This window comes from Solanum stenotomum, chromosome 3, assembly GCF_019186545.1.
Source record: "Solanum stenotomum isolate F172 chromosome 3, ASM1918654v1, whole genome shotgun sequence".
NCBI lineage: Eukaryota > Viridiplantae > Streptophyta > Magnoliopsida > Solanales > Solanaceae > Solanum > Solanum stenotomum.
In genome coordinates, this window is record NC_064284.1 from 35,428,238 (window position 1) to 35,444,444 (window position 16,207).

The 16,207-nt window shown below is 36.5% G+C and overlaps 1 protein-coding gene across 1 annotated transcript in view; it reads left to right on the forward strand.

The window, feature by feature from the left end:
* Positions 1 to 12,274, forward strand: part of LOC125857442 (metal tolerance protein C2) — a 16,742-nt gene extending 4,468 nt beyond the window's left edge. Inside the window, exons 3-10 of the mRNA XM_049537036.1 lie at positions 388 to 427; positions 6,402 to 6,478; positions 7,161 to 7,249; positions 9,545 to 9,614; positions 9,759 to 9,797; positions 9,908 to 10,058; positions 11,693 to 11,782; positions 11,936 to 12,274. Of these exons, the coding sequence (XP_049392993.1) occupies positions 388 to 427; positions 6,402 to 6,478; positions 7,161 to 7,249; positions 9,545 to 9,614; positions 9,759 to 9,797; positions 9,908 to 10,058; positions 11,693 to 11,782; positions 11,936 to 12,037 (658 nt within the window). The 3' untranslated portion in view covers positions 12,038 to 12,274. The remainder of the gene's footprint in view (positions 1 to 387; positions 428 to 6,401; positions 6,479 to 7,160; positions 7,250 to 9,544; positions 9,615 to 9,758; positions 9,798 to 9,907; positions 10,059 to 11,692; positions 11,783 to 11,935) is intronic.
* The last annotated feature ends 3,933 nt before the right edge of the window (positions 12,275 to 16,207 follow it).

Sequence of the window (16,207 nt, forward strand, 5' to 3'; positions counted from 1 at the left end):
CCCCCCACCCCACCCCACCCCCAAAAAAATTTAAGTTTGTTTTTTAAAAAATATTTTCAATTTCAAAAATTATTTTCTACCCTAGTAAAAATAAAAGATATTTCTCAAAAAAAAAATATCATTCATAAATCAAACACTAAAAATCTTTTCCGGAAAATATTTTCTACTCACCAACCAAACATGAGAAAATAAGTCAAAAATCAACTTGTTTTCCAGGAAAACATTTTCTAGGAAAACATTTTCCATGGAAAACATTTTCTAGGAAAACATTTTCCTTCATACCAAACGCACCCTTTGTCTAATTTTCCGACCCCTCATAACCAGTGTGTTCAGTTGAACATTTATGACTACTAAGTTCGATTTTGTTGTTGTTGCTATTGTTCTCAGGTATAGAAGGTTAGAGGTTTTGTCTGCTTTCACCAATGCTGTAAGTACATGAAACAATCTCAACTTTTTTCCTTATACATTGTACTTCCACTTTTCCATCAAAAAAGTGTCTTTTGGCACCTTTATATGATAGCTGCAGTTTATATTTTTAGGATCACATTAATTGTAGCTCTTGTATTGCTTAGCTCTTTACATGGAAGGACACAAAGGAACTATTATTGTGAGAGATTTTATAGTACTAGTTTAGTGTACGTGCTTCGCACATGTGTATCACATACTATCCACGTCAAGCAATAAATGTATAAAAATTCTTGAAAATAATAATAAACATTAAAATAGATGTTATATTCGTCTAAATGATGGAATAAATATTATTACATTACTTCTGAAGATGCAAATATGATGAATTCTTTTAGTATTTGTATCTCACTTGGCAACTTCTTACAAATAATATTGTTGGTTTATGTTCTCTTCTGTCATTTTGATTACATTATCATTGTTACACTTTTATTATTGTCTACAAGTTGCCTTCACTAATGTACTCTTTTTGTTTAATTAATTTTACAAGCATTATTATCGTCTACAATGCTTTAATAAATACATAAATGAAGTGGTCTGCTTCCAAAAGTATATGTATATGTAAAATTGAAAGCAAACGTATTAGAATTGAAGAAAACTGATAATAATTTATTTTACATAAAATAAATATCAAGTAAAATTAATTTCTAGTGGAAGAACTTAAGTAATATTACTCTATTTCTGGAGATTGAAACTTCTTTGGGAATGTTTCTTCCATCATTTGCAACTAGAATTCTTGCCCAATTCATATGATTTCTTAGTTCTGTTTCCTCCTCTGTAGCCACCCAACCTCCACATAAGTTTTCGATTTCTTGAAATACTCTCCCCGACCAAAGATGAAGGGGGATTCCAACAATTCTGATCCATGTTTCCATCTTCAGAGTATTTTTGGGGAGACAACCCACCATCGGATTCCACCATTCTAGATTGAATTGGTGATTCTTCCAGTTCCACTGTCCTTGGAGGGTTTGTTCAGCCATGTTTATGTTAGGGAACTCGAACAGAAACATACCTCCATACATTTCATAGATGTCGACTCCAAATGCCTTTTTCCAGAGTGTTGACAACCATCTTCTTATCTCAGGCAAAGTTGGCTTTTCCTTCATCTGTCCTTCCAGATGACCTACTAGGCATCTTTCTAGAAGCCCAATCTCTTGGTCTTCAGCATGTGTGAGGACTTCAATAATGCTAGCATTATTCGTAATCTCTGCCTCCTGTATTGTCTCTGTTTGCCATTTACCATCCTTAACTGCTTTTGCATAAGGGTAGTTGGATTTGGTTATTCTAGGAGGTCCTGGCACTTCCATTCTTTTAGAGCATTTAATGAAGCTTTCAATTTTAAATGCTATATCGTGCCATCCCGCATTCAAGGCTAATTCTGGGATGACCAGTATGGACCTACCCCCATTATTGATGGAAATGATACTTATAAATCTTCCATGTTCATTATGTTTCCTAGTACAGAAATGCTCCGCCTCTCTTTCTGCATCTGATTGTTTTCTTCTGATCGCTGGATGCTTCTCTGAGAGTGAAGCAGATCCATTCCATGGTCTTGCTGCTCATGGAAGATCTCCTCATCATCTTTCTACTCCTCTCAACCCATTCGAACCACACAGAGCTGCCAGTGCTCCATTTAGTGATGTCGAAAGACTTAAAACCCGCATTGAAATAAATCCTATTGTCACCCATTGCGAAGTCTGAAAGAAGGATCTGAATCTCAGAAAACTATCACGTAAGGTAATAGTTAAGAAAGGTAATGAAAGGGAAGGAATGAAAATGAAGATTCCGGCTAGAGAGTGCCAGAACGAGAGAATCTCCCCCTAGGAAGTAGGGAAGAGAGTTGCCTCGAAAAAGTCTCAACCCTTCCGAAAAGTCACAACCCTATATGATGGCAGTATTCCCAATTCCCAGAAGTGTAATCACTGGGTTGGATAAAATCAGATGAAATTTTTTCTGGCAAGGAAACAGTGAGAGGAAAGGCTACAACTTGGTTAAATGGGATGTTGTGATAGTGGGAAAGAAGCACGGAGCTCTCGGGATAAGGAATTTCATGAATCAAAGCAAAGCCCTTATGATGAAATGGCTGTGGAAGTTCAATAATGAAGAACAGTCCTACACCATATGGGGTTAGTGTATGAAGATCCATTAGATCTCTGTGGTCTGATTTTAAGGCTAACACAAAGATCAAAGTGAGGAATGGAGAGAAAACAAAATTTTGGAAAGATGTTTGGCATGAGGCAGGTAGGCTAGAGGTCTTGTATCCCGATATATATTCTCTAGTATCTCACCAACAGAAGACCATAGTAGATCATTGGACTCCTCAAGGGTGGAACTTCATCTTTCGAAGACAATTAATTGGGAGATTCAAAGGGTAGAAGATTTTTTCAACACCATTAGGCAATTTAATGGACTGGAAGGAGGTCAAGACATTTTGTGGTGGAAAGGCAATCGAAAGGGCAGCTTTAAGGTGGGTTGTGCATACAACTGGTTGAACCACACCAATCAGCCTCAAAGTCACTGGCCATGGAGAGGAATCTGGAAGTCAAAAATTCCACTCAAAGTGGCATGGTTTGTCTGGTTGTTAGCCAAGGAGGCTGTACTGACTCAAGACAACTTAAAGAGAAGGGGGATACCATTATGTTCTAGATGTTTCTTTTGTGGGGAAAATGCTGAGACAGTTAACTATCTCTTTCTACACTGCAAGATCACTGGCCAACTATGGAGGTTATTCCTGAATCTTAAGGGTATGTCATGGACCAATGTCATGGACCATGCCTGCCAAGATCACAGAAGCAATCCAGAGTTGGGAGGAAGAAGGAAAGCAATCCAAGAATAGAGACAGTTGGAGAATTGTCCAAGCTAGTATATGGTGGGCAATATGGAAGGAAAGGAACTCTAGAGCTTTTGATAGTGTTGAGAATAGTATGTCAAACTAAATTGTCTTATGCTACTATGTTTTTGGTGTAATCAATTATACTTAAATGGTACTATCTCCATAATTGATTTACTAGACTCAATTTAGTAAAAGATAGTAGGATTTGAAGTACATGTTGTAAATACTGACCAGTACAGTTTTAGTACCGACTTTTGAGGAATAGACAAATTTACCGATTTCAAAAAAATAAATATAGAAATAAAATAAATATAATGTGAAATATAGAAGATGTATTAAATTGGGTGTTTTAAGAAGAAGAATAATCTTTTTTTAAAAAAATTCGTAGTTTAAAAATGTGAGGAACCCCTATATTTATAGCCAACAAAGGGTAGTGTGAACATGTGTTTATTATGTCTTATCAGAAAAGCGCAAATCTTTGGAAATGTCACAACCCTTCATAAAAGTCCCAACTCTTTGGAAAAGTCACACCCCTCCGGAAAAGTCACAACCCTTCAATGTGCAAAAGTGTCTGCTTTTAATATAATATAATATAATACAATATAAATAAATAAATATAATATAGTATAAAAAAAATATAAAAGATATACTACATTAGGTGTTTTAAGTTGGGGAAATTTTAGATAGATAGATATAGATATAGATAAAATCACGGCAATTACATGCATTTGGTTGTAATTATTGAGTTGCACCCATTTTTTTTGAGAGCGAGAAGCACAGGAAAACAACAAGGGTTCGCTTCGCCTAAAGCAAGAAGTCAAGTGTTCATTTCATTGAAGTGAAGCAGTATTGTTGAAAAGTATCAAAATAAACCTTGCACCGATAAGTAAAATAACTAAATAAAAAAGAACTCAACAAAAATAATATATATATATATATATATATATATATATATATATCATGTCCCCTGTTATGTATCTCTCTCAGTGTAGAGAAGAAAATTGATAATATTAAAAGACAGTTCTTGTGGGAAGGAAATGTAGATAAGAAGAGGTTTTATTTGGTCAGATTGTAGTAGTACAATGATAAGGCATAAGGAGGAAGGAGGTTTAGGAGTAAGGAATATAAAAGTCTACAACCAAAATCTTTTATGCAAATGATTATGTTGATTCAATGATAGGAAGATAGCTCCATGGAAGACTGGTGGAGATTAAATATGGAAGAGGGGTTCTGGGCTGGGCTCCCATCTGTGAAAACTCCTTATGGTAGATGTATGGAGACGACCAACTAGTCTATGGGGGGAGTTCAACAAGAATATCAATATTGGGATTGGAATGGGCAAAAACTTAGGGGGTGAGAAGAGAGTTGGGATGGCTTAGGAAGTGGTTTGAGCTTGGGACTTCCATGTTGGAGGTTTCAAGTTCGAAATCCCTTGCCAGCGAAAGCAAGAAGTTTGCCTTCTGGGACGAGCTCGTCGCACCAGGCTTGCCTAGTGCGGGTTACCTCTCCTATATGGTTTGCGAGCTATTGCATAGGAGAGAGGTTTTACCCTGTGCGCACCCAAAGGGTAGCGGCTGCGGGCTTCCCTTGTCATAAAAAAAAAGGGACTATTAAAGGAGCAAGCTCCTTGTCTCTATAGTATGGTTACTAACACATGTTCTAATTTCTGGTGTATTCAATGGAACTGGTTGGAGCTTCGTGTTTAGAAGAATTTTCTTTGATTGAGAAATGCAAGAAGTGGGTTTATATTTTGAATAAATGCATTCAGTTGAGATTAATCAGAGGAGGAAGATGAATTATGTTAGAATGTTAATAAGAATGGAGTGGTCATTGTGAATTCTTACCACAGAGAACTCATAAAAATTTGTTTCCGAGTTGGGAACTAATTGGCCTTGGAATGGAAGCTAATCTGGAATGCCTTTTGCACCAGCTAAAGTGGCCTACTTTGGTTGGATGGTGGCTCATGAAGCATGCTTGACTCAAGATAAATTGATAAGGAGATGCTTCAGGTCACCTTTTAGAATTCTTAGGATCCTTGTAAGTATTATGCTTTTTGTTCTTTTCTGATTTTCTAAAGGTCCCCAGCATACCCTTCGGGGTGGCCCAGTGGTTTGGGTTTGGGACTTCCATGTTGGAGGTCTCAAGTGCGAAACCCCTTGCCAGCGAAAGCAAGGGGTTTGCCTTCTGGGTCGAGCTCGTTGCACCGGGCTTGCCTAGTGTGGGTTACCTCTCCTATGTGGTTTGCGAGCTATTGCATAGGAGCGGGGGTTTTACCCTGTGCACACCCAAAGGGTAGCGGCTACGGGTTTCCCTTGTCATCAAAAAAAAAAAAAAGAAAGAAAAAGAAAAAAGGTCCCCAGCATATCCTTAATGCTAAAGAATACAATGTTTACCAATTCTCAAAAAAAAAAAAGTATTTGTAACAGATGCTATCTATGTGAAAACTCCTTTTAATCTGTTAATCATCTTTTTCTGCACTGTCATTATACCTTGCAGATTTGGACCTTGGTTATGTTTTTGTTTTTCAATTTGTGATGCCCGAGAAGTTTAGAGGTGTATTTGGGTGCTGGAAGTCAATCTATGCTGGGAAGTGTTAATTTGTACTATTGGAAGAATGGAAACTGTGTTATTAATTTCCTGGATGTGCTAGACTTGTTAGATTTTATAGAGATTTGATGTTCCAAAGTCTAGCTCTGATCTTATTTTTCTGCAGTACCTTAAAAGGACAATCAAATTGTGCCCACATGAAAGGTGGTGACCGTGTTTATATGCATATACACACACGCACACATCGTCACGTCACATATATACTTGTGTTTATATATTTGTTATAGGAAACTATTTCATAGTTTAATCTATTTGCGTACTTCTAAAACCTTATTCAAGTAGACAATAAACCATTATGATATTTGTTATATTGTCACACCTACCCACCCATAAGCAGAGAGACATAATGACTATTTTCATTTGTCATCTCCGAAATGTGCACTGCGTCTTTAGATGGTTTGGTTTGGTGCTGATTGTGTGCTTGTGGGCGCTTTCACTCAATTGCATTTATCTGGGCTAACATGGCATGCTCTTCATGTATTGCGTATGTAGGCAGCTGTTTCTATTGTTCATGTCATTCTCCTTGGCTGTGGAAGCACTTCATGCCTTTATACAAGATGAATCTGAGCACAAGTAAGTGTCCCAAAAGTGTTGGGGAAAATTTTGTAGTAGTTGTCCTCCTCAAAAAAAAAATATAGTTGTCCGAGATGTAGTTGATGTTACCATATTTGTTAGGACCTTTGTGTCAATATTATCAACTTATTTAATGAAAATAAGTAGGTGTCCTTTGATGCAAAATCATCACACTTGTCAGATAATTAGGTTCTATTGTTGTTCGATTGAGGATGGTGGTTTAAGTTTTTGATCAATTACTGTTCTATACCCTTAAGGCATATGCTTTTTACTTGAATCATCAGGCTTGCGTCTGTCTGAATCTTTCAAAACTTAGAAAAAGCAAGCTATCCTGAGATGGTCACCCTTTTTGTTTGTTAGCTTATATTTCTCTACTCTGGTATTTTTTTGAATGAGCCTTAAAAAATAAGATATTTTCTGAATATGAAAAAATCTACAGTTGAAGTATTTCTTTAGTATCCACTCTTGAACTCAAGTCACTCTCTTAGTGAATATGAACGACATGCCTAATCTCAATGTTAACCTTTGGCTTATAAGTTCAAAGGGCCAAGTGATAGCTCTGCAAATTCAGTTCTTGTTTCACTTTGCATTTCATGGCAGAATTTTTGCTGCTTTCTGAAGGTTTCTGTACATTATCGTTGTCAATTTTATTGTACCGTGCCTGATTGAAGTATAAATGTAGGCATTACTTGATCGTCTCAGCTGTCACAAACTTGCTGGTGAATCTCATCGGTGTTTGGTTCTTCAGGAATTATGCACGTATTAATCTTGGTAAGCATCTTCATTGCATTCAAAATCAATTCTTTTGCTCTCTCCTCCTTAATGTGTGTGTGAGAGAGAGAGGGAGAGGAAAGTTGAAGTGTTAACACCATCATTCTAGTTATTGAAGTGCCCATCCAGTTGCTACTGTGATTGGATTATGAATGTCATCTTTATTTGCTTAGTAGGTTCGGTTAGAGACATGACCTAGGTTCGACATAGTCATGCTACACCTTTAACCTTTAGCTATCCTCCATGCTACAATGTGTATTAGCCCGTTTCTATTTGCTTTGGTGATGGATGAATTAATGCGGCATATCCGAGGGAAGGTGCCATAGTGTATGCCATTTGCAGATGACATAGTATTCATTGATGGGACTCACAACAGAGCTAACGATAGGCTGGAGGTTTTTTTGACAGACCATGGATCTAAAGAGTTCAGGTTGAGCAGGTACACGATAGAGTTCATGTTTAGTGGCATAACTCATGAGACAGATGTGGAAGTGAGGATTGATACACAAGTAATCTCCTAGAGAGGAAGTTTCAAGTATTTTGGGTCTATAATCCAAGAAAATAGGGAGGTCAACAATGATGTTACATACTGTATTGGAGCAAAGTGGATGAAATGGAGGCTCACATTCGTGCCTTGTGTGATAAGACTTAGTTACCTAGCCTTAAGGTAAGTTTTGTAAAGTTGGTTGTTAGACCAACTATGTTGTACGGGGTGAATGTTGACCGATCAAGAACTCGCACGTGTAGAAGATGGAAGAAGTAGAAATGAGTATGTTGATATGGATGCGTGGGTATACTAGGAGAGATTGGATTAGGAACGAAGATTTTTGGGACAAGGTAGGAGTGGTCCCCTGTGGTGGACAAGATGTGGGAGGTGAGGCTGAGATGGTTCAGGTGTGTGAAAAGGAGATGCACCGATGTCCCAGTGAGGAGGTGCGAGAGGTTGGCTATGAAGGGTATGAGGAGAGGTAGAGGTAGACCGAAGAAGTAGTGAGAGATGTAATGAAACAAGATATGACACACTTGCAGCTTGGCAAGATCATGACCCTAGCTAAGAGTATATGGAGGTCAAGGATTAGGGTAGAAATGCTCTATGTTGCTCGGACTCTTCAAAAATGTCAACGGGTGCATGGCGAATTCTCCAAAAGTAGTGTATTTTTGGAGAATCTGACACGAGTGCGGCATTGAAAGTGAAGAGTCCGTGCAACTTAGATGATGGTATTCTATGAGGAAAGACAAGGCATGGTTAAATGGAGTACAACATGAAAGTCAAGTTTCAAATCCTTTTTGACTAAAGATGTCTAAATCATATAAAACTGTACTTGCCGTAAAAGAAAACCAACACCAGAATGAAAGACTACAGGAAACCAGATACTCCTTTTCTCAATTCAACCAATTATTGTTCAATTACCTACTTAGTAATTCTTGTACGTTCCAATTTAAACAGAGTGATACTTCTGTCAAATATAGCTTAAGATTCCTGGTAACCTATTTTTGCGATTAGGTTGGGGGTTCCCCCTTTGCCTTGTACAAATTTCCAGAAGCTTCACCAGGCAAGCTTAGGGTAAAGGATTAAAATTTCTTTTACTGATAAAAATATAAAAAGAAAAAGGTGAATAATGGAAAATTCCTCGGTCCTTGCTGCCTGATGTAGTTATTGGCCCATTACATAGATTTAGGTTAGTCCATGACACAATATTCAGGAGAGATAGAAGAAATCATTGTTGGAGACTTCATTACCTATTTTAGGTTGTAGGAGGAAGAAAATAGGCGTCTAACATCTCTTTTTTTATTTGATTTTAACTAGGTCTTAAGTCTTAACTTATGGTTGAGTTTTTTTTAACAACAGTTGTACACTTCATTATTATCTGAAATGTCATAATTATAAAATTTCAAAAATGATAGTAGTAGTGTATGATTAACAATAATGTGATAATCCGTTGAGCAAGCATATTGGGAGAAATTTCAGGATTCACTCGTTTCAATCTGCCCATGTTTATTTACAACGGCGGTGTTCGTATTTGCATGCACTTTAAGTAATATACGGGGATACCTCTCACTGACACAGGTCAAGTGGGTAGCTCTGCCACCAGTAGATGAAAAGACTTGCCAGTGGGTCCAGGTTGAGCAGATCTTCTATGGTTCAATACAAATTCCGCAATGTGTCTGCTGATATTGCTTGATTCAATTTTTATCTATTAAGATTTAAGAAGCCTTTGCTAGTTGAGCTACTTAAACTCTCTTGACTTCTGTTGGGATTTGTTGAAGATTCCTGATATGCTATTTTGTCTGCAGTCTATCGGAAAGCTGAAGACATGAATTATCACTCTGTTTGCTTGCATGTGCTAGCTGATTCCATTCGCAGGTAAGTGATTACCTTCGTTTAGCTCGTTACATGAAATGGATCCTTGATTCGGATGCTATCTAATCATCTGTTTTGCTTCTCACTATCTAACTGTTTCTCCCGGTGTTCTTAGATCTTACACAGTTCTTCCTTTTTATTTATCAGTGCAGGCCTCATCTTGGCTTCCTGGTTGTTAACACTTGGGTAAAAAATTTCTTTGCTTTATGACAATTCATGGCGTTGCCTCAATAAAGAAGTAAACTTGTTTACTGGCAGACCTCTTAGTGTTTTTATATTTTTATTTTGGCTTTCAGAGTAAAGAATGCTGAAGTCTTATGTTTGGGACTAGTTTCTGCCACAGCCTTTTTCCTCGTCATGCCACTTTTTAGAACTACTGGTGGCATCTTGCTCCAAATGGCTCCACCAAGGATCCCATCTTCAGCCTTGAGCAAATGCTGGAGGCAGGTAATTTATGTAGTATCACTATCAACTTTTTTTTTAATTTTTTTTTTTTTGAAAATTATTAATTTTGTATTTGATGCACAAACCATTTCAATTCAATATGAAAATTGTGCCAAAACCTGTAAGCTCTCCATATTAAAGGTTGGGGTTATTGATTGTATAGAATCAGGTGGGTAATCATCTCATGTTTGAGGTGACTGTTTATAGTGTTGGTTGTGAATTTCAGTGTTCTCCAAGCCAAAGGGAAAAACACTAAAGTATGTTTGGGCTTCAAGTGAAAAACACAAATCAAGTGCAGGCTTCAACGGAGAAAGATGCAAATAAAGAAAATATATATGTACTAAAAGGAGCTACTATAAACCCAAATAATATGTGGACTAAAGGATTGAAAAATTAACTAGTTACTTTATTTATTGGTTAATACTGCTCTTTTCAAGATAAAGCTGGCTAATAAGTGCATGCCTAAGCGCCTTGGTGCATGCTCTAAAGGGCTCAATTGTGGTGCAGTTGAGGCTTTGGCAACACTGGTGAAGATGGGCAACATGCTGTTTCATTATGCCTTGGAATGCAAGGGAACTTTTCGAATATAATAGGAAAATTGACATTGTTAGGCAATATAGTCTTGCGAATAAATCTTATTGGATGTGCTAGCTCTCTTGAAAAAAAAGACAAGCATTGTGAGTTTTGATGTGAGGTGGAGTTAGCAGCATTACTGGTTTCAACAATGGTGTAATGGAGATTGAGAGTAAGTGGCTGAAATGGGTAATGTTCTGCATCAGTTTTGTAAGGTTTTCAGTGTTGATAAATGACTCACCTGAAGGATTATTTCTTTCAAGGAGCGGACTAAGGCTGGTATATGCCCTCTCTTCTTTTTTCGTTTATCCTAGCAATGGAAGGACTCCATAACATGATTAAGAGGCCTAAGGCAAATGGACAGATTAGGGGATTTATGGCATCCAACAAAGCTGGATGTGGGATGGATGTTTCTCATCTGCTATATGCATGACTCTCTTATCTTGTGTGATGCTGAAGTTGAGCATCTGATACATCAAACTGATCGCACTGTTTTTGAAGCAGTGTCAGGTCTTCATGTCCATCGGAGGAAAAGCCTACTCTTTTCTGTCACTGTGATGCCTCAACTGTATAGGTTGGCAGGTACTTTGGCGTATGAAATTGGCAGTCTGCCAACTAGGTATCTTGGCCTAGCTTCGGAGATATGGGATGGGGTGATTGAAAGATGTGTTGAGAGATTGACTAAATGAAAGACAATACATTTCATCACTTGGAGGCAGAGTGTTCTTAGTAAACAATGTGTTGGATTCTCTTCCAACTTGAGTGATCCTCCCTATTTCCTCTACCAACTAAGGTGGAAAAGAGGCTGGGTACTTTGGTGTTTTGAGAATACAAAGAACTCCACATAGAGAATAAAATTGAAGTGTATATTAGTTTGTCTTTTTCTTTTTTTGGAGTATTGGAGATATCCTGTTAATGATAGTGAATCCATACTCCAAACCATAGAATCCCTGCAAGGTTTTGTTGATTAGGGTGATTTTTATAACTCTTCTGGATAGATACCATTATCTTCTACACACTATGCATCATTTCCTAACTGATATTTTAGTTTCGTGTGTGCTCAGGTTTCATCTCGTGAAGACGTTTCAGAAGTATCTCAAGCTCGTTTCTGGGAACTGGTGCCTGGTCATGTTATTGGATCAATTTCATTGCAGGTGATCACCAAACTTTATTGTGTGTCACATCCAACCTGCACACACTACCATTATGAGTAATGCATTACTTGTTTTATGCTAATTTGTAAGATATGCTTGCTTGTCTACTTTATGCCTTCCCAAAGCTCACTCTTTTATGGTTAAATTGTACAGGTAAAGGAGGGAGTTGACGATCGGCCTATTTTGCAATATGTGCATGACCTATACCATGAATTAGGAATACAAGACTTGACCGTACAAATTGACTATACATGATCACCATCTTGATTATTTTTCTTTTTTTTCTTTATTTAATTGAAAAATGTGATTTACTGTTTTACCTCAAATATTTGGCCCATTCATTGTCAGTGCGAGACAACTTTCTTGGGAGAAGTGCACCAATATCCACTTTTGATGTTGCCATTTAGCTAATACTGGCTTCATAAATTCTTTTGCTAGTTTACCTTTTCTGGGAAAAAAGTCTGGTGAAGTTTGATAATTTCAGACATTTGTGTTTGAAACTATGGTCTTGGCTGAAGACGTTTTTACATGATGTTTGTATGACTTGCAAATATAAAAGTTCGGACATTTTTGATTGAGATGCATATAAAAATTGATTAAAAACAAAAAGTCATCACTGAAGTTGTCCCAAATTTTCAAAGAGACACCTTAATTTTGCGGTTACACCACTAAACCATTTACAACATCTATAAATACACTTTACAACTTTTGTAATCTCATAGCTTGTGCGTGTGTTTTACCTCAAATAAAATAATATAATTTTATTTTTCTTTCTCATTTAATAATGAAATGGGTAAAATCCTAACTCACTCACATTTTGATCAAATTTTTTTTAGGTCAAGTCCAAAAGCACAGACAAGTTGTAAGTACAAACTCGAAAACTTCAATGTAAATAGGTGCATATACTAATTTGGGTTGGGAAAAGACATAAATTTCCTCTTGAATTTTTCTCGAAAAGTCAGTTACACGCTTAAACTATTGTGATGACCTATTACACACTTAATCTTATTCAAAGTGATATTAATACCCCCTTAGAAGGTGATTGGCACATAAAGTGTCTTCACCTTCCTTAAGGTGCGTGAGAAGAAGAAAATTTATGTTAAAATGACAAGTTTAAACACGTGGTACTATTTTATTGGTCATTATATTATTAAGTATTATAATTTCTAATATATTAATTATGTCATTTTTTTTCTTTTTTTTTCTTTTTATTGGTGACCCCAATTTCTTTAAAGCTTTTACATTTTTAATTATTTTTTTTAAAATTTTCTTCTTTACAAATTCTTCGTCACAATTGATGATTTCTTCAAATATCCATCACTCAATCTTAAAAAGGAACTCTAAATAGAAGTAAAAAATAGTGGGAGGATGTTGATTTCCACCGGAAAGTTAATAATTTTAACTTAAGGTTCATGATTTTTATTCGAACTCGCCGGAGGATTCACCAGAAAATTATGAGAATGAAAATGGTTTCTATTGAAAATCCTATGATATTTATGCATAAAATTCATGTTTCATTGCCAACATTTTTCAAAAATTCATGGAAGAAAATAATTTTCTATCTTTGTCTTCTTAATTCTCGCCGGAGCACCACCCACAACCATCACAATGTTATTTTTGTCTCAAGCAATCAATAGCATATTTGATTTTACACACAAAGAATACTAATGAAATGTTTGATTTTCATCCATAATTATCAAGATTTCAAAAGAACTTTTATAGATCTGAAAGTTTTTATTTGTTTCACCGGCAACAATGGTGTTGTCCGCCGCCTATCGCCACCGCCAACATCACTAAACTTCACAATCGTCTTAGTGTCTCATGTTCTCTCTTCAAATTTCTTGTTTTCCCTTCAATTTATGAATAATGAAGAAGAAATAATAAATGGATTTTAAGAAGAAAGAAATGTAAGGTGGGAGGAGGAAGAAAGCCTAGGTTTCTACTTTTTGCAAAAGTCTAAGAAAATATTAAGCAAAAATGGTTTAAAAAAATCAAAATAATCTTATTTACGTGTCAAAATGCGTGTATAACACATTTTCACACAAAAATTGGTATTGTCTNGGGTTATTAATTTCACTTTAAACAAGATTGAGTGTGTAATAGGTCGTCATGATAGTTTAAGCGTGTAACTGACTTTTCGGTACAAGTTCAGGGGGAAATTTATGTCTTTCTCAATTTGGGTTTAATAGATATAAATTTCTCGTGAAAATGGTCTTGACAAGTTGTTGCATTGTTGAGGAAAGAATTCAAAGGCATTGAGATAATTTTGGAACTTCAATTGATGGGTTCTTTTAGCATCGTATTGCCGTAGCTATATTTTTTGTTGTTGTTGCAGAAAACGAAGATGGAATGAGCTAAAATGGAGTTTTTGCAGAAGTAGAAAATGGAAGATTTTGGATATGAGATTTTTGTGGAATCATTCATTTTCACTGTTTACATAATAGTGAAGATGGTGAATTCCCCATTTGCAATTTCGTTACTTCCTCATTTCGCAACTCCCTTCATTGAATTATATAATTGTGTATATATAATTGTTAGAAAGAGTTTTGTGGGCAGTGGCGTAGCTAGAAATTTCACGAAGGGTATCCAAGAATTATATAAGAAAAAAAAGTTGATGAATGGATGCACTGAAAATTCAAAATCGAACTACATAATATTAATATTTATTTATGAATAAATGTTCTAAAATTTTAAAAATCAAATCGCATGATATGTAGCTTTAATATTCTTGTTTAATTTAATATGAAGTAAATAAACAATGTAAAAAAAAAGAGGGGGTGGGGGTGGGGGTGGGGTGGGGTGGGGTGGGGGGATAAGTCGCTACAGGAATTCAAACCTGCACGTCAGGACTCTACAAGAGAGCCTTCAACTGCTGAGCCACAATAGCTTATTGTGCTAAGGGTGTCCAAAGTATTAAATTTAACCATTTTAAATAGTATTTTACTTAGGTATACGATAAAATTTTCCGACGAAGGGTGTCCAAGTAGCTCCGCCCCTGTTTGTGGGGTGATAGGACACTCGCAAAGTTAAGGTGTCTTTTTGAAAATTTGGGACAACTTTAATGGTGACTTTATGTCTTTTCTCTAAATCTTTTGTCATGTATGATTGTACTTCAGTCATATGATTGAAATACATATAAAATAGGGGTGAAATTTTTGACAAACCATTATACCCCTAGATGTGACTTGGTACTGCTAATATCACATGTCGGGCGAACCAATTATCTCTTCACTAGCCCAATTATATAAGCAATTAGTTCAATTATGTGTACTCTAAAAGCATTAAATAACAATCGATAACTGGAGAGGGATGCTCCAATGAAAATCCATAATCATTCTATTAGTTCAATGATCACTCAAATACTAATTCTCTCATCTAAATTTTACTATAAGATCATGGAGCATTTAATAGAGTTACATGAGTTTAGTTGTCGGATTTGCAAATTTAAAAAATGGATATATATGTTATAAAATAGAGAGTGTAGAAATGACAACCACCATGAAAATGCAAAGGCTCACCTCAGCAACAAAATCTACGCGAATGGACTTGTCAGTCGCTACTCTCACCCTTTGCAATAGTATCTGTATAGACATGTAGGTGAGGCGTGAAATGTCACGACCCAAAAGTTGAGATCATGATTGCACACACATCGAGAAACCAAAGAAAGGGGTGTAAGCCTAAAGGAATACACATACGAGACTTTCGAAGGGAAGTCAGGCAACAAATGATAGAAAGTAACAAAGAATGTCCCAAAACCTGGTAGCATAGGTATAAAGAACATCTAATACAATCTCAAATATAAAATACATCTCAAGTGTGTGAAAAATAAGTTAAAGACTTCGAACAAAAGAGGGGGACTAGTGGTGATCCGGAACGCAGGGCCTCACTATAACTTCGAAAGAAGGAACTCCGCTGGAATCCAATCAGCCACTATGAGGCTCACCTTGACTAGGATCTGCATCAAAAGGACAACAGAGGTAGGGGGTGAGTACAAACCAAGGTACTCAGTAGGTTAGACCGGTTGAGTATAAGCAATCAAACAGACTTAAGAAATAACTAAGAAAGTTTCCACTTGCACGCAGAAAAGTTCCATTTAAGCACCGTCAATTTGTATAGAACGGTGTGGGTAAAGTAAACACATAAGGAGGCAGATAATAGTGACTCAACACATAAACAAGTCACACAACACAACAAGACGGACCAATGATGTAATGATGTGGTGGTACCAAGGTCATCGCAAAACCTGTCGTATACACCTTGCCGAGCCTCTAAATTCTAGACAAGGACCCATGGGGGACTCGAAGTCCATATACAAATCTCAATATCTCATCAACTTGCCACCTCAGCATGATCAAGGATATAAATAAGACGTCACATTTTCTTTCTAAAAAAATAATATTTCTTTATCAATCATGATATGGTGCA